The sequence below is a fragment of the Microcaecilia unicolor genome, chromosome 7, assembly GCF_901765095.1.
Source record: "Microcaecilia unicolor chromosome 7, aMicUni1.1, whole genome shotgun sequence".
Classification (NCBI taxonomy): domain Eukaryota; kingdom Metazoa; phylum Chordata; class Amphibia; order Gymnophiona; family Siphonopidae; genus Microcaecilia; species Microcaecilia unicolor.
In genome coordinates this window covers 125703837-125730552 of record NC_044037.1, presented here as the reverse complement: position 1 = coordinate 125730552, position 26716 = coordinate 125703837, and the positions used below count along the sequence as shown (strand labels likewise).

At 46.0% G+C, this 26716-nt stretch overlaps 1 protein-coding gene across 3 annotated transcripts in view; it reads right to left on the bottom strand.

The window, feature by feature from the left end:
• Positions 1-26716, bottom strand: part of PATL2 (PAT1 homolog 2) — a 221562-nt gene that overhangs the window by 78577 nt on the left and 116269 nt on the right. For all 3 annotated transcript variants that reach the window (XM_030209546.1, XM_030209547.1, XM_030209548.1), the window contains one exon: positions 20425-20522. In XM_030209546.1, coding sequence (XP_030065406.1) covers positions 20425-20522 — 98 coding nt within the window. The remainder of the gene's footprint in view (positions 1-20424; positions 20523-26716) is intronic.

Sequence of the window (26716 nt, the reverse complement as noted above, 5' to 3'; positions counted from 1 at the left end):
GAGTACGGACGCCAACACAATGTCATATTACATAGTAACATAAAGCGAATGCTACATACCTGTAGAAGGTATTCTCCGAGGACAGCAGGCTGATTGTTCTCACTGATGGGTGATGTCCACGGCAGCCCCTCCAATCGGAATCTTCACTAGCAAAAACCTTTGCTAGCCCTCGCACGCTGATGCGCACCGCGCATGCGCGGCCGTCTTCCTGCCCGAAACCGGCTCGTGCCGGCCAGTCTCATATGTAGCAAGACAAAGAGAAGGGAAGACACAACTCCAAAAGGGGAGGCGGGCGGGTTTGTGAGAACAATCAGCCTGCTGTCCTCGGAGAATACCTTCTACAGGTATGTAGCATTCGCTTTCTCCGAGGACAAGCAGGCTGCTTGTTCTCACTGATGGGGTATCCCTAGCCCCCAGGCTCACTCAAAACAAACAAGGTCAATTGGGCCTCGCAACGGTGAGGACGTAACTGAGATTGACCTAACAACTTATCCAACTAACTGAGAGTGCAGCCTGGAACAGAATAAACATGGGCCTAGGGGGGTGGAGTTGGATTCTAAACCCCGAACAGATTCTGAAGCACTGACTGCCCGAACCGACTGTCGCGTCGGGTATCCTGCTGCAGGCAGTAATGAGATGTGAATGTGTGGACAGATGACCACGTCGCAGCTTTGCAAATCTCTTCAATAGTGGCTGACTTCAAGTGGGCCGTTGACGCAGCCGTGACATGACCCTCAAGAGCCAGCCCAGCCTGGGCGTAAGTGAAGGAAATGCAATCTGCTAGCCAATTGGATATGGTGCGTTTCCCCACAGCCACTCCCCTCCTGTTGGGATCAAAAGAAACAAACAATTGGGCGGACTGTCTGTTGGGCTGTGTCCGCTCCAGATAGAAGGCCAATGCTCTCTTGCAGTCCAAAGTGTGCAGCTGACGTTCAGCAGGGCAGGAATGAGGACGGGGAAAGAATGCTGGCAAGACAATTGACTGGTTCAGATGGAACTCCGACACAACCTTTGGCAAGAACTTAGGGTGAGTGTGGAGGACTACTCTGTTATGATGAAATTTGGTGTAAGGGGCCTGGGCTACCAGGGCTTGAAGCTCACTGAATCTACGAGCTGAAGTAACTGCCACCAAGAAAATGACCTTCCAGGTCAAGTACTTCAGATGGCAGGAATTTAGTAGCTCAAAAGGAGATTTCATCAGCTGGGTGAGAACGACATTGAGATCCCATGACACTGTAGGAGGTTTGACAGGGGGCTTTGACAAAAGCAAACCTCTCATGAAGCGAACAACTAAAGGCTGTCCTGAGATCGGCTTACCTTCCACACGGTAATGGTATGCACTGATTGCGCTAAGGTGAACCCTTACAGAGTTGGTCTTGAGACCAGACTCAGACAAGTGCAGAAGGTATTCAAGCAGGGTCTGTGTAGGACAAGAGCGAGGATCTAGGGCCTTGCTGTCACACCAGACGGCAAACCTCCTCCATAGAAAGAAGTAACTCCTCTTAGTGGAATCTTTCCTGGACGCAAGCAAGATGCGGGAGACACCCTCTGACAGACCCAAAGAGGCAAAGTCTACGCTCTCAACATCCAGGCCGTGAGAGCCAGGGACCGGAGGCTGGGATGCAGAAGCGTCCCTTCGTTCTGTGTGATGAGGGTCGGAAAACACTCCAATCTCCACGGTTCTTCGGAGGATAACTCCAGAAGAAGAGGGAACCAGATCTGACGCGGCCAAAAGGGAGCAATCAGAATCATGGTGTCTCGGTCTTGCTTGAGTTTCAACAAAGTCTTCCCGACCAGAGGTATGGGAGGATAAGTATACAGTAGACCTTCCCCTCAGTCCAGGAGGAAGGCATCCGATGCCAGTCTGCCGTGGGCCTGAAGTCTGGAACAGAACTGAGGGACCTTGTGGTTGGCTCGAGATGCGAAGAGATCTACCAAGGGGGTGCCCCACGCTTGGAAGATCTGTCGCACCACTCGGGAGTTGAGCGACCACTCGTGAGGTTGCATGATCCTGCTCAACCTGTCGGCCAGACTGTTGTTTACGCCTGCCAGGTATGTGGCTTGGAGCACCATGCCGTGACGGCGAGCCCAGAGCCACATGCTGACGGCTTCCTGACACAGGGGGCGAGATCCGGTGCCCCCCTGCTTGTTGATGTAATACATGGCAACCTGGTTGTCTGTCTGAATTTGGATAATTTGGTGGGACAGCCGATCTCTGAAAGCCTTCAGAGCGTTCCAGACCGCTCGCAACTCCAGAAGATTGATCTGCAGATCGTGTTCCTGGAGGGACCAGCTTCCTTGGGTGTGAAGCCCATCGACATGAGCTCCCCACCCCAGGAGAGACGCATCCGTAGTCAGCACTTTTTGTGGCTGAGGAATTTGGAAAGGACGTCCCAGAGTCAAATTGGACCAAATCGTCCACCAATACAGGGATTTGAGAAAACTCGTGGACAGGTGGATTATGTCTTCTAGATACCCAACAGCCTGAAACCACTGGGAAGCTAGGCTCCATTGAGCAGATCTCATGTGAAGGCGGGCCATGGGAGTCACATGAACTGTGGAGGCCATGTGGCCCAGCAATCTCAACATCTGCCGAGCTGTGATCTGCTGGGACGCTCGCACTCGCGAGATGAGGGACAACAAGTTGTTGGCTCTCGCCTCTGGGAGATAGGCACGAGCCGTCCGAGAATCCAGCAGAGCTCCTATGAATTCGAGTCTCTGCACTGGGAAAAGATGGGACTTTGGTTAATTTATCACAAACCCCAATAGCTCCAGGAGGTGAATAGTCATCTGCATAGACTGTAGAGCTCCTGCCTCTGATGTGTTCTTCACCAGCCAATCGTCGAGATAAGGGAACACATGCACTCCCAGTCTGCGAAGTGCCGCTGCTACCACAGGCAAGCACTTCGTGAACACTCTGGGCGCAGAGGCGAGCCCAAAGGGTAGCACACAGTACTGGAAGTGACGTGTGCCCAGCTGAAATCGCAGATACAGTCTGTGAGCTGGCAGTATCGGGATGTGCGTGTAGGCGTCCTTCAAGTCCAGAGAGCATAGCCAATCATTTTCCTGAATCATGGGGAGAAGGGTGCCCAGGGAAAGCATCCTGAACTTTTCTTTGACCAGATATTTGTTCAGGGCCCTTAGGTCTAGGATGGGACGCATCCCCCCTGTTTTCTTTTCCACAAGGAAGTACCTGGAATAGAATTCCAGCCCTTCCTGCCCGGATGGCACGGGCTCGACCGCATTGGCGCTGAGAAGGGTGGAGAGTTCCTCTGCAAGTACCTGCTTGTGTTGGAAGCTGAAGGATTGAGCTCCCAGTGAACAATTTGGAGGTTTTGAGGCCAAATTGAGGGTGTATCCTTGCCGGACTATTTGGAGAACCCACTGATCGGAGGTTATGAGAGGCCACCTTTGGTGAAAAACTTTCAACCTCCCTCCAACCGGCAGGTCGCCCGACACTGACACATTGATGTCGGCTATGCTCTGCTGGAGCCAGTCAAAAGCTCGTCCCTTGCTTTTGCTGGGGAGCCGAGGGGCCTTGCTGAGGCGCACGCTGCTGACGAGAGCGAGCACGCTGGGGCTTAGCCTGGGCCACAGGCTGTCGAGAAGGAGGATTGTACCTACGCTTACCAGAAGAGTAGGGAACAGTCTTCCTTCCCCCCAAAAATTGTCTACCTGTAGAGGTAGAAGCTGAAGGCTGCCGGCGGAAGAACTTGTCGAAAGCTGTGTCCCGCTGGTGGAGCTGCTCTACCACCTGTTCGACTTTCTCTCAAAAAATATTATCCGCACGTCAAGGCGAGTCCGCAATCTGCTGCTGGATCCTATTCTCCAGGTCGGAGGCACGCAGCCATGAGAGTCTGCGCATCACCACACCTTGAGCAGCGGCCCTGGACGCAACATCAAAGGTGTCATACACCCCTCTGGCCAGGAATTTTCTGCACGCCTTCAGCTGCCTGACCACCTCCTGAAATGGCTTGGCTTGCTCAGGAGGGAGCTTGTCCACCAAGCCCGCCAACTGCTGCACATTGTTCCGCATGTGTATGCTTGTGTAGAGCTGGTAAGACTGTATTTTGGCCACGAGCATAGAAGAATGGTAGGCCTTCCTCCCAAAGGAGTCTAAGGTTCTAGAGTCCTTGCCCGGGGGCGCCGAAGCATGCTCCCTAGAACTCTTAGCCTTCTTTAGGGCCAAATCCACAACTTCAGAGTCGTGAGGCAACTGAGTGCGCATCAGCTCTGGGTCCCCATGGATCCGGTACTGGGACTCGATCTTCTTGGGAATGTGGGGATTACTTAATAGCATGGTCCAGTTCACCAGCAATGTCTTTTTGAGGACATGATGCATGGGTACTGTGGACGCTTCCTTAGGTGGAGAAGGATAGTCCAGGAGCTCAAACATCTCAGCCCTGGGCTCGTCCTCCACAACCACCGGGAAGGGGATGGCCGTAGACATCTTCCGGACAAAGGCCGCAAAAGCTGCCTTTCAGGGGAGGGAGTGGGATCAGAAGGAAGGCCATCAGACTCCTCGTCAGAGAAATATCTGATGTCCTCCTCCTCCTCCCACGAAGCCTCACCATCGGTATCAGACACAAGTTCACGGACCTGTGTCTGAAGCCGTGCCCGGCTCGACTCCGTGGAACCACGGCCACGGTGGGAGCGTCGAGAGGTAGACTCCCTCGTCCGCACCGGCGAAGCTCCCTCCGCGTCATCGGGGAGCCTTCCTGGGAGGCGACCGCAGTCGGTACCGCAAGCGGCACCGATGTTGGAGACCTGACCCCGGGCAAGGGGTCAGCCGGCGCCTCACTCGACGGTACCAGTGGCGCAAGCACCCCCGGTACCGGAGGGGAAGGGCGCAACAGCTCTCCCAGGATCTCTGGGAGGACGGCCCGGAGACTCTCGTGCAGAGCGGCTGTGGAGAAAGACGTGGAACCCGATGCAGGTGTCGATGTCAGAGTCTGTTCCGGGCGTGGAGGCTGTTCCGGGAAGGGGACCGGTGTCGATGCTTCTTCGACTTCTTGGAACGATGCATGTCACCGGAGCTTCCCGGCACCGACGAGGAGGACGTAGAATCCAGCCGTCGCTTTCTCGGGGCCGAGGCCGAAGAAGGTTGGTCTCGGGGGGGGGGGGGGGGCTGTACCGCAGGAGCCCTCAGGGTAGGGGGAGACCCACCCGAAGGCTCACCGCCACCAGCAGGGGAATGGACAGCCCTCACCTGCACTCCAGTCGAAGCACCACCGTCCGACGACATCAGCAGAAGTGGAGGTCCCGGTACCACCGACGCCGACGCAGCCTTCCGATGTCTCAGCCCCGATGCAGAGGGTCGATGCCTCGATGCAGTCGCGGCCGAGGACGGAGGTCTAGACGCTGTCGACGTCGATGCACTCGATACTCCCGGTGCCGATGCAGAGCCCGAGAACAAAACGTTCCACTTGGCCAATCTCGCTACCTGAGTCCGCTTTTGTAAAAGGGCGCACAGACTACAGGCCTGCGGGCGGTGCCCAGCCTCCAGACACTGAAGACACGACGCGTGCCTGTCAGTGAGCGAGATTACCCGGGCGCACTGGGTGCACTTCTTGAAGCCGCTGGGAGACTTTGATGACATGGGCGGAAAAATCACGCCGGCGAGATCAAAACTCGTGATTGCGTAAGGCACCAAAAAGAGGGGGGAGAAAAAAATTCGACCCGAGGCCTCAAAAGGGCCTACCCCAAAGACGAAAAGAAACTTACCGGGGCAAAAACTGGAAATAGAGGAAAGGGAAAAAGACCGAAAAGTTCTTCTTCCGAAATCCTTTTTTTTTGCGAAAAGTCAAAAGAGACGCGCGAGGTCAACTTAAGGGGCGCGAACGGCGTAACACGACCGTACCGAGCGCAGACAAAAGAAGACTGGCCGCCACGAGGCGGTTTCGGGCGGGAAGACGGCCGCGCATGCGCATCGGCGCGCGAGGGCTAGCAAAGGTTTTTGCTAGTGAAGATTCCGATTGGAGGAGCTGCCGTTGACGTCACCCATCAGTGAGAACAAGCAACCTGCTTGTCCTCGGAGAACATAGTAGATGACGGCAGAAAAAGACCTGCACGGTCCATCCAGTCTGCCCAAGAAGATAAATTCATATGTGCTACTTTTTTTATTTGTACTGTCCTCTTCAGTGCACAGACCGTATAAGTCTGGCCAGCCCTTTCCCCGCCTCCCAACCACCAGCTCTGGCACAGACCGTATAAGTCTGCCCAGCACTATCCCCGCCGCCCAACCACCAGCCCCGGCACAGACCGTATAAGTCTGCCCAGCACTAGTCCCGCCTCCCAACCACCAGCCCCAGCACAGACCGTATATGTCTGCCCACACTAGCCCCGCCTCCCAACCACCAGCTCTGCCACCCATTCTAGGCTAAGCTCCTGAGGATCCCTTTCTTCTGCACAGGATTCCTTTATGTTTATCCCACGCATGTTTGAATTCCGTTACCGTTTTCATCTCCACCACCTCCCGCGGGAGGGCATTCGAAGCATCCACAACCCTCTCCGTGAAAAAATACTTCCTGACATTCTTCTTGAGTCTGCCCCCCTTCAATCTCATTTCATGCCCTCTCGTTCTACCGCCTTCCCACCTCCGGAAAAGGTTCGTTTGCGGATTAATACCTTTCAAATATTTGAACGTCTGTATCATATCACCCCTGTTCCTCCTTTCCTCCAGTGTATACATGTTCAGGTCCGCAAGTCTCTCCTCATACGTCTTGTAACGCAAATCCCATACCATCCTCGTAGCTTTTCTTTGCACCGCTTCAATTCTTTTTACATCCTTAGCAAGATACGGCCTCCAAAACTGAACACAATACTCCAGGTGGGGCCTCACCAACGACTTGTACAGGGGCATCAACACCTCTTTTCTTCTGCTGGTCACACCTCTCTCTATACAGCCTAGTAACCTTCTAGCTACGGCCACCGCCTTGTCACACTGTTTCATCGCCTTCAGATCCTCAGATACTATCACCCCAAGATCCCTCTCCCCATCCGTACCTAGCAGACTCTCACCGCCTAACACATACGCCTCTCTTGGATTTCTACTCCCTAAGTGCATCACTTTGCATTTCTTCGCATTGAATTTTAATTGCCAAACCTTAGACCATTCTTCTAGCTTTTTCAGATCCTTTTTCATGTTTTCCACTCCCTCCGGGGTGTCCACTGTGTTACAAATCTTAGTATCATCCGCAAATAGGCAAACTTTACCTTCTAACCCTTCGGCAATGTCACTCACAAATATATTGAACAGAATCGGCCCCAGCACCGATCCCTGAGGCACTCCACTACTCACCTTTCCCTCCTCCGAGTGAACTCCATTCACCACCACCCTCTGGCGCCTGTCCGTCAACCAGTTCCTAATCCAATTCACCACTTTGGGTCCTATCTTCAGCCCATCCAGTTTATTTAAGAGCCTCCTGTGGGGAACCGTGTCAAAAGCCTTGCTGAAATCTAAGTAGATTACGTCTATAGCACGTCCACGGTTCAATTCTCCGGTCACCCAATCAAAGAATTCAATGAGATTCGTTTGGCACGATTTCCCTTTGGTAAAACCATGTTGTCTCGGATCTTGCAACTCAATTTCTTCCAGGAAATTCACTATCCTTTCCTTCAGCATCACTTCCATTACTTTTCCAATAATCGAAGTGAGGCTTACCGGCCTGTAGTTTCCAGCTTCTTCCCTATCACCACTTTTGTGAAGAGGGACCACCTCCGCCGTTCTCCAATCCCTCGGAACCTCTCCCATTTCTAAGGATTTATTAAATAAATCTTTAAGAGGACCCGCCAGAACCTCTCTGAGCTCCCTCAATATCCTGGGGTGGATCCCATCCGGCCCCATGGCTTTGTCCACCTTTAGTTTTTCTAGTTGTTGATACACACTCTCTTCCGTGAACGGTGCTATATCCACTCCATTCTCAAATGAACTTTTGCCAGTCCATCGTGGTCCTTCTCCCGGATTTTCTTCAGTAAAAACAGAACAAAAGTATCTATTTAGCAAATTTGCCTTTTCTTCATCATTATCTACATAGCGGTTTGCAGTATCTTTTAGTCTCACAATTCCCTTTTTAGTCATTCTCCTTTCACTAATATACCTGAAGAAATTTTTGTCACCCCTCCTTACCTTTCTAGCCATTTGTTCTTCCGCTTTCGCCAGACGTACCTCTCTCTTGGCTTCTTTCAGTTTCCTCCGGTATTCCTCCCCGTGTTCCTCGTCTTGTTATTTTGTATTTCTGGAATGCGAACTCTTTAGCCTTTATGTTCTCAGCCCTTTAGCCTTTATTTTCTCAGCCAAGCTTCTAGAACTGCAGCAAACCCTTAATGAGAGACTCCACCATAAGGCCCAACGAAATTATGCGTACTATAGATATCAGTTATACAAATACGCCAATAAAAGTGGAAGGATGCTGGCTAGGTTGGCAAATCCTAGGCAAGGCAATTATAAAATAAATACCCTGTACTCCTCAAATGGAACTTTAGAGAATAAAGATGTCCTTATTAATGGCATCATGCAAGAATATTATCAGAAGCTATATGCTATCCCAGATCCACCCCCAATGGACAGCAAGATGTATTTGGCTGGGCAAGAGCTTCCGTAAATAGACACATAAAGCCTAAATATGCTAAATGCTCCCATAACGGTAGATGAGGTATCATGGGCTATACAACAAGGACCACTGGGAAAGGCCCCAGGGCCAGATGGCTATAGAGGAGAATCCTACAAAATACTGAGGGATGAAGTTGTAGGACCCCTAACCTCAATGTTTAATGTTATAGTGCAGGAGCAGCAAATGCCCATTTCTTTACGAACAGCGCAGATTATAGTGCTCCCCAAGCCAGGGCGGGATGCACAGAAACCTGAATCTTATAGGCCAATATCGTTACTTAATTTTGAAGCTGAACTATTTGCTAAAGTCTTAGCAAATCGTCTGTCTCGAATACTGCCAGATATTATCAAGGATTCACAGGTGGGATTTGTACAGGGCAGGACTATTACTAAAAATGCGAGAAAGATATTGGTAACCTTGGAGACGGCGTCCACACAGGCCATACCATCGGCGTTAGTCAGCTTCGATGCCGAAAAGGCATTTGACAGGGTGGTTTGGGACTTTTTATTTGGCACTTTAGACGCGTAAGGTATACGAGGGTATTTTTAGGAGGCGATTCGTGCATTATACTATCTACCACAAGCCCAGGTGTGGGTTAATGGAATCTTTTTTTTTTTTTTAATTTGTTAAACTTTTTATTAATATTCCAACAAAGTATTACACTCGTAAACAATATTCCTATACATAGCTCATCTGCAACATTCAAGCTTTGTTAACATTCTTTTATTTTTCCCCCTTCCCCATTATTCCCCGACCCCCCTCCCCCCTTTTCCCCCCTCTCCTCCCCCCATTAGCTCACCTAATCGTAACCATTCTTCCGCATTGGGTTTATATTTTCCCTTTCGCCTATCGGTCATTTTTTCCATTCCCATCAAGAAGTACAATTTATTTTCCCAATCCTGTCTCGTGGGGCCTGTTCTTTGTTTCCATTTCAGTGCTATTGTTTTGGCTGCTGCTAGGCACATACGCTTTATTCGAGTTTGCCATGCCTTCCCTCCCTTATTCCCGTAGCCCAACAAACACCATTTGGGGTCACAAGTGAACTGAACCCCTATTGCTTGGGTAATTAATCCTGTAACCATTTCCCAAAACTCTTGTATAATGGAGCATGTCCACCAAATGTGATAGTATGTTCCTTTCCCTTCTTCACAGCGCCAGCATTTATCTGATGCATTAGGGAACATTGCTTTTAATCTGTCAGGTGTATAATACCAGCGACTCATAACTTTATAAGCGTTTTCCTTCACCAGTACACAGATAGATGCTTTTTTTACCTCTATACACATTTTCTTTCATTCTCCCCCATTGAATTCTTGTTCAAGATCCTGCTCCCAAGCTTTCATATAAGGTAATTTTTCAAAGGAAGAGCCCCTAATATGTTCGTATAATTTAGAGATCCCTTTTCCTCCCCCATATAGGGACCCCCATAGGTTTTCAAACTTTTCATTATCTATCCAGTTGCCCTTATTCCATTTTGCTGTCACCATATAATTTCTAACTTGAAGATATGCATAGATTTCTGTCTCAGGAAGATCATATTCCTTACTAATCTCTTCAAAGTTTTTAAGTTTGCCCTCTCTTGTAAACTCACGAAACCTAATCAAACCTTTATCATACCATGAGGCAATTATCTTGTTTTCCTGCCCCCCTGGGAACCCCGGTTCTTGTGTGAGCCAAGCGTATGTGGATCTATTATGTGGTCCCCTGAGTTTCTTTTTGAGCTTACCCCATAATATTAACAAATGTGAAATGAAGGGATTCAATGTTAGTGTTTTATACGTATGTTCAGGGATAGACCCCCAGAGTAGTGCATCTAGCCTACCTTCCTGTACAAATATCTGTTCTAACTGGGTAACCGGAGAAAGATCAACTGTGCTCCAGAGCTCAATTTGCCGCAGTTGGGCTGCCCAGTAATACCAAGTAATATTAGGGATTCCTCTGCCCCCTAGTTCTACTGCTCTCCACATTATTTTCCGTGATAATCTGGCTGGATGTCCTGCCCAAATGAACTCCCCTATTTCCGTCTGTAATTTCTGTAATTCCCCTTTAGGGACAGCTATTGGCAGTGTTTGAAATAGGAATAACAGTCGAGGAAGAATATTCATCTTGACCACCGCTATACGACCCCACCATGACAACAATCCTCCCTTCCACTTTTGCAAGTCCCTTCTAATAGCTGCTATAAGCGGTGTGTAATTCAATAGGAATAATGTGTTTAGATCCCGGGGTACACTTATGGCCAAATAGCGAAAATTTCTGCCTGTCCAGCGAAAACCATGTCTCTTCCCTGGTTGTTCTATTTCCTGATCAGCGGCAGTTATTCCCATGAGTTCAGATTTATCAAAATTTACACGAAAACCTGACAATGACCCAAAAAGATTTAATTCCTTTATTAGCACCGGCAGTGTCGCAAGTGGTTTTCCAATGTAAAACAGCAGATCATCTGCAAATAAAGCTATTATATGCTCTTTTCCTCCCATTCGGACCCCCCGCGCTTCCTTCAATGCTCTTATTCGTTGGGCCAATGGTTCAATAGATATTGCAAATAACAGCGGGGATAGGGGGCATCCCTGTCTGGTCCCCCTCTGTATGTTCACTGGGTCTGACCACCCCCATTCACTTTAATCTTTGCCCTTGGTTGGTCATATAGCTTTTTCACCCAGCCTACAAGTGTTGCCAAATCCCATTCCTAACATTACCTCCCATAAGTAATTCCATTCGACCCTATCGAACGCCTTTTTGGCGTCTATTGTTAATAAAGTCATAGAGTCTCCCCTCTTTTGTGCCCCCCAAATTAAGTTAAGGGTCCTTCTAATGTTGTCTGCTACTTGCCTATGTTTAATGAAGCCAGATTGGTCCTCGTGTATGAGAGATGGTAATATCCCACTCAGCCGATTTGCCATTATTTTGGCCAGGATTTTAACATCTACATTCAGCAGGGATATCGGTCTAAACGACCCACATAAAGTTGGATCTCTCCCAGGTTTCAACAAAACCGATATCCCTGCCTCCTGCATGCTGGTTGGGAATCCTTTCCCCTCAAAGCTAGCATTACCCAACCTCACCCAGTTCCTGTTGGAAGATTTTATAATATTTAGCAGTATATCCATCTAGCCCTGGTGATTTCCCACCCTTTAGGGCCTCTGATAACTCCTAACACTTCCTCTAATGTTATTGCTGCTTCCATCTCATCTCTCTGTTGTACCGACACCTTTTGTAATCCAAGTCCCTGTATATAATCCCTGATGCTTTCTACAGATTCTGTTGATTCCCTTTTATATAATAGCTTTTTATAAAAATCCATAAATTGTGTCCTGATTTCCTCATCTTGATGGTAAATCACATCTTTTGGGCCCTTAATTTTAGTGATCGTGTTCTTAACTCTTCTATCACGCAAACCTCTAGCTAAGATTTTCCCAGCTTTGTTGCTGAACTCGAAAAATTTCTGCTGCATTAATTGTCTATGGAATTCCATGGTTTTCATCTGAATCATATGCAGTTCCGCTCTCCATTTTTTAAGTTCTACTAATTGTTGGGGTCTCCCCTCTCTTTGATGTATAGCTTCCATTCTCGCTAGTTGCCTCCGAATTTCTACCTCCCTCTCTGCCCTCTGTTTCTTCTTGTGAGCCCCCTTTTTAATTAAGATCCCCCTCACTACTGCTTTTAAAGCATCCCACATTGTCCCATCCGTTACCTCCCCCGTATCATTTAGTTCCAAGTACTCTTTAATAGTGTTCCTAATTTCTTGGCAATCAGATTCTCCATCTAGTAAAGTTTCATTGAGTCTCCAGATTTGTCCTGATCTTTGCTTACCCAACCCATCTAATGTGACCCAAACTGCTGCATGATCAGAGGCATGTATACTCTCGATCTCTGCCTCCTTTATATCTCCCCATATGTTCCGGCTACCCCAAATTGCATCTATTCTGGCGTATGTTCCCTGTACATGGGTATAGTGTGTGTACTGGCGCTGTCCTGGGTGCTGTAAACGCCATATGTCTATTACGTCTAATTCGCGCATCAGTCTAAGAAATTGGCGCCCATTATACCCCTCTCCCCCATCCGTCCTGTCAGAGTGGTCCATGGTCCCCGCCGCATGGTTGAAGTCTCCCCCCAGCATTACCACTCCTTCTACAAAGGAAATCAGTTCCGCCCGAGTGGCATCAAAGTATCTCCCTTGTCCCTTGTTTGGTGCATACATGTTTATTAATGTGATATTGCGATTGTTGACCTTCCCCCTGACTGCAAGGCAGCGACCTTCTCTGTCTTTATACACAGCCTCTTTAACAAACTGCAAATGTTCTTTCACATAAATCACTAAACCTCCCGTCTTATTTCCCCTAGTATCAGCCAATGTATACCCCTCCCCCAGCCCTTTGTTCATAATAAGTGCTTCATCCTTCTTTCTAATGTGGGTTTCCTGCAACATTATTATATCACAATTCAATCTGCGCAGTTCTCTGAAAATTATACTTCTCTTACCCGGATTGTTTAACCCATTTACATTCCATGACCCAATACGTAGTCCTCTATCGCTCAGCCCTCCCCTGTACCCCCCCCCCCCCCCAATCTCCCCATCAACTGGCACTCGCTCTTTCGTGCCAGTATTTCCCTTAAGGAAGCGCGTCATCCTCTGAGCTTGACTGCCCGGTCTCTTAATCAAATATGCATTCCCTCCCTTATTTATTTTGCTTTCCCCCTTCCCTTCTATTAATACTCAGATATGCATTTACCCCAACATCACATATATAACCTTTCAACTTGTTGCATCTTCACTCCCACTTACTACAGTGGAAACTCATTCAAAGTCCCTGTTCAGTCCTTTTCAGCTTCAGGTGGCATCATCTTTCTCCACTGTATCTCTTGCATTTCGTGCTGGGAGGCGGCTCCTCCTCCCGACAGCCATCTGCCAACCCGTCTGATCTTTTCTCCCTGTGCTGCCTTGGGATTGCTGCATGGTTTCTTCCTCTCTGGGGACATCTGTACATCCCATCTCCTTTAAGACTTTCCACGCTCCTTGCGGTGACTGAAGACGGCGGGTGGTACTCCCCACCGTTACTTGCAGCCCAAAAGGAAACAGCCAGCGGTAGCGTAATCCAGATTTTTGTAAGTAGCTCGTGATGTCCTTAAAGTTTCTTCTGCGCTGTAGCGTTTGTCTAGCCAGGTCCTGATATATCCGGATCTTAGCCGTGTTCTAAGTTATCTCCCCCAGTTCTCTCGCTTTTCTCCAAATTTTCTCTTTAACTGGAAACCTGAGAAAACAGGCTATTATATCTCTTGGCAATCCTTTCCTTGGTGCACCTAGGCTTCTGTGCGCCCTTTCCAGTTCCACAGGTGCGTTCTCTCGACCCTCTCCTGCATTGGAGGCCTGATTAAGTAGTGAGGCACAGATTTCTTGAACCACTTTCTCAGCGTCTTTATACTGATCCTCCTCCGGAATGCCTCTGAATCTCAAGTTGCACCTTCTAGTGCGATTTTCAAGGTCTTCCAGCCTGTCTTCCATATCCACTCTTGTTTGCTGTTCATTTTTTATGGAGCCCCGGAGGTCCCGCACTTCCTGCGATATGGCCTCCGTTTTTTCCTCCGTTTCTGCCAGCCTATTTCCGATTTCTTTGATTTCTTCGCGCAATTCCGCTACCGCCGTTTGAATGCTACATCTTGTTGTCACCATTTCAGTTTTTAATTCTGTAAACCATTTGGCGAAATCGTTCTTACTAATTTCTGCCTCGCTCTCAAACTGCTCTTCAAGGTCCTGGTCCGATTCGCTTTCCGCGTTCGCCATCTTGGCCCCTCGAGAACGAAGTCCGGTTCCTTTTGTAGCGCTCGATGACTCGGACGTAAACTTGAATTTTGCCAGCTTTTTCTTTGCTGCCATGAGTTTAGCGTTAGTTCTTTTATATTAGGAGTGATTTTTTCGCTTTTTTGCACGAGGAATGCTTCGATTTTGCTCTAGAGACGACTGAGCTTACTGATCAAGCAGCCATCTCTTCCGATGACGTCACTTCCTCCCGGGTTAATGGAATCTTGTCACCTCCCTTTCCTATACATAGGGGAACTAGGCAGGGATGCCCCCTGTCGCCTTTATTGTTCGTATTAACACTAGACCCACTGATTAGAAATATTCAACAAACACCCGATGTACAAGGAGTCAGGGTGGGCACAGAAACTTTTAAAATAGCCGCTTTCGCTGATGATTTGCTGGCACACGTGATCCACCCTGAAACATCACTGACAGCTCTTTTAGAATGTATGGCAGAGTTTGGTGATTTCTCCAGTATTAAACTAAATTTGGAGAAGTCAGAAGCTTTGCAGAGGGAAGGAGACCAAGTTGGAGTTTGGCGGGAACAGCTTCCGTTGAAAGTGCGTGGAGGAATCCTTCAGATATCTAGGAATACGGCTGGCTACGGACACCACCACATTATATAAAATTAACATAGAAAAGCTGTTACAGGACACCAGATGCTCTCTTGAGAGATGGAGCAATTTACCTTTATCGTTAATGGGTAGAATCAATTTATTTAAAATGATCATATTCCCGAGATGGCTCTATATCTTACAGGTGTTGCCAAAACATATACTTGTACATATACTTGGTAAAGATTTACGGAAGCTGAACAGGATGAGTCGGAAATTTTTATGGGGGGGGGGGGGGGGAGGAAGTCTAAATTACGATTTGAATATTTGTATGATGGATTGGCACAGGGAGGGTTAGGATTCCCTTATATTAAACGATACAATCAGGTGTGCCTTCTGAGACATCTTAGGGATTGGCTGCTTAATACAAATCAACATACACCGCTTAGCTGGGAACGTGCACTATTTAGACCTTGGCATTTGAATTTTCTCCTGCAGGCTAAAACAAAAAGCTTGCCACTTGTTTGTAGGAAAAGCATACTGCTGCAGCCACTGCGACGCATTTGGCAATTCCTTATGCGTTCCTGGAGACAAGATCCCAATATTAGTGATCAACTCCCATTGCGAGGGAATGGGGATTTTTCCCCGGGGTTAGAGAAAGGGATATTTGATAGATGGTCGGAATTGGGACCTACTTTGCTTGAACATTTGAGGAATGAAGAAAGGGGACTGTATAGATTCCAGGACCTGCAGCAGAGGCTCTCACTTGCCAATAAGGATTATTACACATACAGACAATTACATCATTATTGGTTCAGTTTGGACCAGGCAGCTCTGGACACGAGGGTGGGCCATAGGTTGTGTGAATTCCTAAGGGGGGATGCACATGGACAGGTGTCAATATCGAGCATACATAGAGCTTTAATGTCACTTAGTCCTCCTCGTGTATATGAGATGCTTAAAGACACATGGAGTAAAGATTTGGGATACGAGTTGAAGGGAATAAATTTTGCTAAATTGATCAAAGATATACCCAAACAAGTGGGTGGGGTGGAACTGCAGGAGAGTCAATATAGGATTATTCATCGGGGATACATCACAAAATCACAAGCAGCAAGGGAAGGCTGGATAGCTGATGCCCAATGCCCTAAATATCACAGAGAGAGAAGTACCTTTTTGCATGCATTTTGGAGATGTGACAGAATAAAATCATTTTGGAGAGAGGTACAGAAATACCTTCAACAATTATTAGGGCAAGGGCTGCTCCCCTCCTGGAGAGGAGTACTCTTGAACAAAAGCAATGCATATGAGATCTCAGATAAAAATGGGGAGTTATTCTTATATACAGTAAGGCATATGCAGTGGGGAAAAAAAATGTATACTTAGATACTGTATGCAGGCGGAACCACCCTCCGTTTGGCTCTGGAGGAATAGGCTCCATGAGCTAATGCTCTGGGAAGCCAAGGCGGCGGCCTATGGCAACCCAAAGAGAAGAAAGAATTTTATCAATATATGGAACCCGTATTTGCAAAATCTCTCTCATAAAGCAAGAAGTGCTGGACTTAACAACTTTGGCAAACCCTAAATTATGGGTAACCCAGTAGACATATACTCCTTGATTTAGATGGGTAAAGTCTGGTGACAGATTTCGGAAGGAATAGATACCATGAAGTAAGAAGTTCACAGTACAGAGGTTATAGGGGGGGATGGGTAGAGGGGGAGTAAAAGGGGTAAACTTGATGATCCAGATAAGATGTACATAAATGCAAATGATGTATTAGTATGATTACAGAATATTTGCCTTTAATAATTCTGTTTGAAATGTTTGATCATCAACAAAAATCATTTAAAAGTAAACTAGCAAGCTGAAGACAGATAGGACAAGTCTTAAGTCTCCAGATGATTGGCCTTGAAACTAAAGCACAGTTATTACAGAGAATAAAAGTCATCCTGATTGATTGAAATGGGTATGAACAGGTGTACTATGATGGGGTTAACAGTCCGCAAGATTGCCTGTGTGTGACTGAAGAGTGACGTTAATGAGTTCTGGCTTGTCTATATATGACTGGAAAACCCTGGGGTGGGTGGGACTATAAGTCCCAGGGAGTCAGCCAAGTGATGTATCAAACAAAGGTCTCTAGGTATGACCAGAAATGATACAGTCTGATCAAAGAATTTTCAGTTGATTTAACTTTCAAATTCCACTAGAATATAACTTTCCTTTAGTAAATAAATCTAAATATTCCCAATAATTATAGCAGTTTCATCAATGTAAAATGCAAATTTATAACCAGGTGGGAGACTAAGTTTTTGTTTTTGCCTAGGACTGGCAGAACCTTTCCACAAAGTTAGAATGCTACAGGACCAGAAGCAGTAACCTGTAAAAACAACATATTGAACCACATATCCTAATCAAACTAAAACAAGCTTATACAAGAAACAGGAGTAAAACCCAAAATAAAAGTCCTAATGTGCCTTGGCAAAATACACAAAAGAAAGCAAAGAACAAATGGTCCAAACGAACAAAAACTACTTGCACAGCCAAAGCCCGCAGAAGTAGCTACCTAAGTTCCCACACTGGCTGGGAGAAATTGAACAGTTTTTGCTGCTTCCACAGAGGTGAAAAAATGTGTTTGACCATCAATAGAATCTGAAGTCGTGCACAGTAAAGTAAGACACACAAAATCTTCCGAACATAAAGTTCAGTATATAGGTGAGCAAAAGCTTTTCGTCGAGTTTGCACTTTAGAATAATTCTGGAAAGATAAGACTTTCCAATTATATTAATCCAAACATTGTCTACAATGCAATGCTTGAACTATAGCTCGCTTAATATGCCAGATGGAAAACACAAAAAGCAACCATCCTAGGATGTGCATGACCACCCGTCCCAGAGCCTAGCCAACAGGCCCATTCAATTTTAAAATGATTCTCGAGATGCAAAATGCAAAGATTGGAGTAGCCAAGTCTCTAGGGTTTTCACCAAATCTTCATCCTTCAAGGACTCAAAGGCCCACCAGGTGCAGGTTATTATGCCAGGCTCCACTCTCCATATCATCCATCTTACGGTCCTTCTGCTGGACACCGAGGCAAAGCTGATCCATATAGATGCACTTAGCCCTAGCTTCTGGTGCTCCCACTCGATGTTGCTGCACATGAAACTACAAATCCATATTATCCAATCGTGAGTAGCCTCGATTCTGTCATGTAGTTGTTGTAGTTTGGCATCCAACACAGCTTCCACTACAGCCCGCACTTTTGACACAATCTCCCTTAGACCATTCAGAACATACTGAAGGACTTGGTGGGGATGATTGAGCTGCTATCTTAGCTTCAGCTCCTCATGATTTCTCCAGAGCCCTGAGGATCAATCTCATCGCCATTTCAAAAGCAAAATCCTCAAAACCTTCACTACTCTGAGCCAACAAGCACAGCAAAAGGGAAGGAAACTATTATTCATTTCTCGCAAGAAAAATATGCAGGATATGTGGTCAATTTGGTGGGGAAACAGAGGAGCAGAGCCAGCAGCCTCTGCTTCTGCTCTAGATGTAACATGATAAACCATGTTTATCTAGGTGTTTTGTAATTTTATTCTACTACTACTACTTAACATTTCTAGAGCGCTACTAGGGTTACGCAGCGCTGTACAAATTAACAAAGACGGACGGGTCCCTGCTCAAAGGAGCTTATAATTTAAAGGACAAAATGTCAAGTTGGGGCAGTCTAAATTTCCTGAGAAGAGGTGTAGTGGTTTTTATTCCTTACAATAGTTTCCAGTATCATGCCTGGCACAGAAGTCAGGCTTATTAGTCTGTAACTTCCAGGATTACCCCTGGAACCCTTTTTTAAAATCAGCATTACATTGGTCACCCTTCAGGTACTATGGCTGTTTTTAATGACAGGTTACAGATCATTAACAGCAGATCAACAATTTCATGTTTGTGTTCTTTCAGTACCCTTGGATGCATGCCATCCAGTCCAGGTGATTTATTACTCTTTAATTTGCCAATTTGGCTCTAGTTTCTTCAGATTTCTTTCCTCCATAACATCATCCTTGAAAACCATTTCAGGTAGAGGTAGATCTCTTGCATCTTCTTCCAGAAAGACCAAAGCAAATAATTCATTCAATCTCTTCACTATGGCTTTGTACTCCCTGAGTGCCCCTTTTGCTCCTTCATAATCTAATGATCCCATGGATTCCCTTGCAGGCTTTCTACTTCTGATGTACCTGAAAAAGTTATTACTGTATGTTTTTGCCTCTGCAGCAAGTTTTTCTTATTCTCTTTTAGCCATCTTTATCAATGCTTTGCATCTAATTCACCAGTGCTTATATGTTGCTTCTTATTTTCTTCATTTGGGTCCTTTTTCCATTCTTTGAAGGACATTCTATTGACTCTAAGAACCTCTTTCACGTCACCTTTTAACCATGTTGGCTGTCATTTTCTCCTCTTTCCACCTTTGTAAACATGTTGAATGCATCTGGTCTGGGCTTCCAAGATGGTACTTTTAAACAACGTCCATTACTGATTTAAGTCCTAACCTTTGCAGCCAATCCTTTTAGCTTCTTTTTAATCATTTTCCTTATTTTATCATAGTGGCTCTTTTGAAAATTAGATGTTGCTACAGCAGATTTCTTTTGTGGCTTCACTTCAGATATTAGCTCAAACTTCATCATGTTATGATCACTGCTTCCCAACAGATGCAATACCATTACCTCTCACACTGTGCCCTGTATTACACTAAGGACTAGATCTAAAATGGCTCCCCATTTTGTCGGTTTCTGGACCAGTTGCTCCAAGAAGCAGTCATTTATTACGTCTAGGAATTTTACCTCCCTAGCACTCCCTGAAGTAGCATTTATACAGTTAACATTGGGGTAATTCAAGTCACCCATTATTATACTGTTGCTCAATTTGCCAGCCACCTTTCATTGTAAGGCCATCAAGATTATGTACAACCTAATAATCCAATACTTCCTAATAAAATTCAAGGAGAACACAATCAACCCACAAGACCCTCAGTGTCAACTTGTTACACATGAGCTACAGTTTGTGGCTTGCCTTAATCTTCATAGGCTCCAACCTAAGTGCTGACATTAAACCATTTAATAAAATATTTAATTACTGTCTTCATAAATAATTTATTTTAACAAAACTTCAACTATATTGAGCGTGACTAAAAGAGGACCTGTGAGTCATCAATGAGGCTCCTGTGGTTTGATTACATTCTCCTTGAATTATATTAGGAAGTATTGGATTATTAGCGCTGGGTTGTTCTATTATTTTGATTCTGTAACTCCCGCTATAGAGATTTACTCCAATCCACTGAATTTGATTTCTCAAGATTATGTACACCATAACTGCCAGGCCTTTGAAGACGCCAAATTCCAACCAATACTTTATGTCAGAACAACCATACTGTTTCCCTTCCAACAACACATTTCAGCAAACCAGATTTACCTCATCAGCTACAGTATGACATATAGCGTCGATGGCCCGGCGGGGACTATAGCAGGTGGAAACAGCTACCTGTCCCAGTGATCCTTCAATGTGGACAACTGCAAAAGAAAACTATTCGTATTATTTGTGGCAAAAAGCCTTAACACGTACATGAATTTATGAAAGCATAACTAATTCAGTGTATAGTGAAAAGGAAAGTCTTCTCAGTGCCACAGACTGTTTAAGCTACCAGTTTGCCTGTTTCTTTCCTTTCACCATTTGGAAACCAGTATTAATACTATAAGAGCATTCCATTTTTAAAAGAACCCCCTACATTGACAATTTTCAAAAGAGATCTAGCATGTAAATAATTTACCCAGGTAGATTCCTCATCTAAAAACATTTCTATGCAGGGCAAAAAAACTTCTGTACATTTGCATTCTCAAAATGTACACATGCTATTTTACCCCTAATAGCAGGTGCAAAATTGCACAGGCATACCAGAAAGTCAAGGAGGTGGCCACAGGCAGAGAATTACTTCAGGAATCCACTTGAAAGTCACACCACAAACTTCATTAGAATGACCCAACACAAACTGTTTCAGCCTTTCCCTGTGTCAGGGGTCTAAACATATAAAAGTTAAAATACAGCATAAGAAGTATTAAAATATTGAATATAAACCGTTAGATAAACTGATAAATGTGGATAAGAACACAAAATTGTATACCATATAAAATAAAATGGATAAAGGAATACATACAAATGTAATTTTAGCAGTTATATTCAACTAGTAAAAAAGGCCCGTTTCTGACACAAATGAAACGGGCGCTAGCAAGGTTTTCCTCGGAGTGTGTATGTTTGAGAGTGTATGTGAGAGTGACTGTGTGTGAAAGAGAGAGTGAATGTGCAAGTGTGTGTGTGTGTGTGAGAGAGAGAGAGTGTGAGTCTGGGTGCGAGTGTGTCTGTGAGAGAGAGAGAGTGAGAGTCTGGGTGCGAGTGTGTCTGTGAGAGAGAGTGTGTGTGTGAGAATGAGAGTTTGTGCAAGTGCGTATGTGAGACACAGTGAGAGAGAGAGAGAGAGTGTTTCACACAGATACAGTGTGTGCGAGAGAGTGTGTGTGTGAGACACAGACTCTCTGTGAGACTGAGTGTATGAGACCAAGAGTGTGCGAGTGACTGTGATACAGTGTGAGAGAGAGAAAGACATTGACTGTGTGAGAGAGTGTGTGTGTGACAGAGTTACCTCCCCCCCCCCCCCCCCACACACTCTCTGGTGTCAGGCCCCCCTCCCTCCCTCTCTCTGGTGTCAGCCCCACCCCCCCCCCTCTCTCTCTGGTGTCTGAGCATTACTGTGCAGGACACTGAGCTCTGGCTGTGCTTCAAGGAACTGACCAATCCTATTTACTTTAAATCTGTTTATTGACGTATTATGTGAGATATACATTCATAGTGTTTCAACAAGTAACATTACTAGTACAACAGACAACTATCGATCCTTCTTCAAACGTCAAATCATTTTCATCTTTTATCCCCGAACAACCTACCCCTACCCTCTCTTCTATATTTAATCCTTTCCCCCCCCCCCTCCTCTCCAACCATGTCACTGTAACCAAAATATTTACTTTTTTATATTGTTAAATGAGCAGTAAAATAAATGGTGAATTCAACTTATACTCATATTGTGGGGTATTTATTGATATTGTATCTAAATTCCTTCCCTCCCCCCTCTTACTTATGGGTAGACCCATTCTTGTACCTTTGGAAATACAGTGTATTACAACAGCCAATATACCTATATACCCAATTACTACATATGTATTGTTTGGCAACATTCCCAAAAAGTATGAATAGTAAACCAAACACTTTAGGCATTATTTGGTACTACCCTGCTACATTAAGCTCCAACTCCACCCCACCCTGTATTATGATTCAGCAAAGCAACATTTTATTGGCCACCGAGCAGGAGAAGCACATCCATCCCTTTATTACCCCTATTACTATCCTACCCCCACCCCTCTCCCCTTACTATCTACCTCCTCTTCCTTCCCACCCCTACCCTCCCAAACTAAGGAGACCTCCAAAAGTTAACATACAATCTGTTCCCACCTCCCAGAATCAAAGGGAATTGAGCACCATACTTCTACCTCTTGTATGTAGTGACTGAATGTATGGGCCCCAAATGCCCAAAAATGATTTCCTCCTCCTAGAAGAGCCCCTTACACCCCGGCGCTCAAAAAGCATCAGCTCATGGAATCTGTTTCTCCAGTGCCAGAAATCCGGGAGAGAACTACCCACCCACTGACTGAGAAGCAGTCGCTTACCAACCAAGCAGGCTTTACGAACCAAATGCTTCCCAGACGTACCCTGCAAGGCAAAGATCTCATACTTGTCCAGCAGTATTCCTACCGGTGAACATACAATTTTTGAACCTAGCAACAAAGACAAATAACGCAAGACCGCCTTCCAAAAATGCTGTACCTGGTAACACTCCCACAAACAATGGATTAAAGATCCTGGTAGCCTCCCACACCTCTCACACAAAGGATTTTCTACTCCTCCCATCTTAAAAAGCTGAGTTTTTGTAAGGTATGCTCTGTGAAGAATTCGGTACTGGCATTCACGGAGACCCGCATTGCCTGTCATTTCCGGTATCCGAGATGTCATTTTATTAAAGTCTAAGGACAGTCCTGGTCTTGCTAAATCTCGAGCCCAGCGCATTCTTATCAACTCTCTATCCTTCATAAGCGGCAGTTTCCCCAACAGCTGGTACAACCTTGAGACCGAAAGCCGAGCAGTTCCCCCTCCTTCCAAAAACTGTCTCACCTTGTGGCAATGCCTGGATCTTAAAGCCTCCGGATCTAAGGACCTCACATAATGTGTTACCTGACTATAGGCAAATATATTGTTCATAGCATAACCGATACCCAAAGCTCCCAAGCTTAACAACGTCCCCTGCTCATTCAAAAGATGTTCCAAACGGCTAATGCCTAACTGCCCCCAAGTTTGAAATGTCCTATTATCTATCCCAGGCATGAAACATAAATTCCCACCAATTGGCAACATGTCCGACGTTTCTGTCTGCAAACCCCAAATGCCCATCAGATCTTTCCAAAGGGTTCGCAAAGATGCCAGCAACAAGCTATTCCTCAAATGCTCTGGAACGAAAGCTCTAGGTGCCTGTAATAGAAAGTAGAAATGACAAGGGGCAAAGAACTGTCCTTCTATTTCTTTAGGCGTGTAATCTTCTCGGTCAAAAAACCAATCCCCAAAATACCTCAGTAAACATGCCCTATTATAACGTCTCAAATCTGGTAACCCTAGCCCCCCCTCTTTCCAATGACCCATCAACAAGGGTAATGGCAACTTAGCCTTTTTCCTTCCCCAGCAATACCGTCTAAACAAACGATATAGTAATTTAAGGTCTCGTTGACGTATGAGGACGGGGAGTAATCTCAAACAATACAGCCATCTGGGGAACTCTACCATCCGAAACAACTGAATGCGGCCATATAATGTGAGGGGCAGGGTCACCCAGCTATTCAAGCGCACCTCCGTTGCACCTATCAGTCTGTTGACATTTAGGCGATATATATCGAATGAATTCATGGACAACCAAATTCCCAAATAGCAAAAAGATTCCTGCGCCCACTTAAGAGGAAAGGTCCGTCCCCATTCCCTTTTCTGCTCCTCTTGAGAGGCCAATGCCAAAGATTTTGTGTAATTAAGCTTAAATCCTGCATAGTCACCAAATTCTTGAAAAAGTTCTAACAGAGCCGGGAGTGACTTTAGGGGCTGTGTCAGGTGTACCAGCAGGTCATCCGCAAAGGCAGACAATAAAAATTGCGAAAGTCCTATCGGTACCCCTTTTATCTCTGGATGGGTTTGTATTGCTCTAACCAGGGGATCTAGGGACAGGACAAATAATAAGGGAGAAAGCGGACAACCTTGCCGTGTACCTCGAAAGATATTAAATGAACGGGAGCGCACCCCATTTACCCAGACATAAGCTGAAGGCTCCAAATATAGCACCCTAATGGCATCTAAAAAGGACCCCTGAATACCATATTGCTTCAACGTCTCAAACAAGAAGGGCCACCTCACCATGTCAAAAGCTTTCTCTGCATCAAAGCTGATTAACAGAGAAGCCAAACGTTGATATTTCACTGTCTCCAGGGAGGCCAATATGGCACGGATATTCCGAACCGCTGTTCTCCCTTTCACGAATCCTACTTGAGCCTCCTCTACCAGATCTGGAAGCACCCTGGCCAACCTATTTGCCAATATTTTAGCGTACAACTTGACATCTGCATTGAGAAGAGAAATTGGCCTATACGATCCAGGGTCTGTTACGTTCTTACCGGCCTTCGGGATAACTACAATCTGGGCTTCTTTCATCGTGTCCGGAATAATTCTCTCCTCCACCATAAAATTGAACAGTGCCAGAAGCGGGTCTTTAATGTTTTCATAAAATTGCTTGTAAAATTCCATTCGATAGCCATCTGGACCCGGCGTTTTATGAGATGCACTTTGTTGCAATGCTAGCATAAGATCGCCTTCCACAATTGGGCCATTCAGCCCTTGCACCTGCCGGGGAGACAGTTTAGGTAACTCTACAGAATCTAAAAACATTTCTGCGCTCAGCCCCTCATCTTCCGGCTTAGCATAAAGAGCCTCATAAAACTGGCCAAAACAGTCCGCTATTTCCTGATCTGTTCTCAGCATCTGCCCGTTTAAGGCCTTCAACTGTAGAACTCTAGAAACTCCACTCCTGCCTCGCACCATATTTGCCAACAACTTCCCGGCCTTATTACCATATTGAAATAATTTATATTTATAATAAAATTGGGTTTTTACTGCCCTCTGGTGTAGTAGTTCATTCAGTTCTTTTTGTGCGCCCAAGAGTAGTGTCCTATTCTCATCAGTAGCATGTCGGCCATATTGCCTCCTATAGTTGCGAATCTGCAAGTCTAGACGCAAAATCGCCTTGTCCCGAATCTTCCTAGCTCGAGCACAGTAGGAAATAATGTCCCCCCGCAATACAGCTTTTTGTGCTTCCCAAAATAAGGGCGGCTGCTGCCTATGTCTATCATTGTGAAATGCATAATCCGCCATCCTCTCCTTTAAGAATGCCTGAAATTTCTGATCCCCCACCAATTCTAAGGGATATCTCCAGAGACGCATACCACCCCCCTTTATGAGCCCCACCCATCTCAGCCAGATCAAAGCATGGTCCGAGACTGCATAAGGACCAATCTCTGCCTGTGCTATCTGTGAAAAAAAGAGAGCTCGAGACAAATAAATAATCAATTCGAGACTGTGACGCATGAGCTCTGGAGAGATGGGTGAAATCTTTGTCTGACGGATGTAAGACACGCCACGCATCCACTAAGTCTAGTGCTTCACAAAGCAAAGTCAAGGCCCGGGCACCCCCTCCCGAACTCCCAGCACCAGAACCAGATCTATCAAGCAGGGGATCAACCACGAGGTTGAAATCGCCTCCCACTATAAAGTTTCCCCCTTTAAACTTAGTTAACTGAGTAATTAACCCCTGAAAAAATTTTTTGTCAAACACATTTGGGGCATACACATTACAGAGCACCAGATTTTGACCTTCAACTTCCATTGAGGCCACAATATATCGCCCCTCCGAACTCTTTATTGTAGATATAGTCTTGATTTGTAAACCTTTCCTGAAGAGAATTAACACCCCAGCCTTCCTCCCCACTGCTGGGGCCTCTAACAATGAACCTACCCAGTCTGTCTTAAACTTTATATGTTCCTTTGATGATAGATGCGTCTCCTGCAGCAGGGCAATATCTACTTTCTGCCGCTTCAGCGCCTGGATCACTTTCGTCCTCTTTATGGGGGATGAAACTCCCCCCACGTTCCAAGAGACAATTTTAAGTGACCCCAGTGTACCAAAAGTCAAATATTAACACATAAAAAGTTATATTTGTGAACAAAACGAGAGAATCCCCCCCAGCCCATGGGGCTTCCCTCTTCAATCCCCCATAACTCCGGCCCGGCAAATACACTCTTGTCATAGGCCTCCTACCCTTCCCTATCCCCCTTCCCCCCTTCCCCTCCCTAGAACCGCTCCACAGTTTTACCGTGGTCTAGGATCACGCGAGCTCCCCCCCTCCCGCCCCCTTCCATTCCCTCCCCAAGTATTACCCTTTTATCATGAACCATCTTTACATCTTAGCTCCGCCTTCCTTGTACTTCTATCACACCTAATTAATCCATATTTATATTACAAAATCCCCAGAGACCATTATCATAATAATCTACTTCCTCCCCCAATAAACTCAAT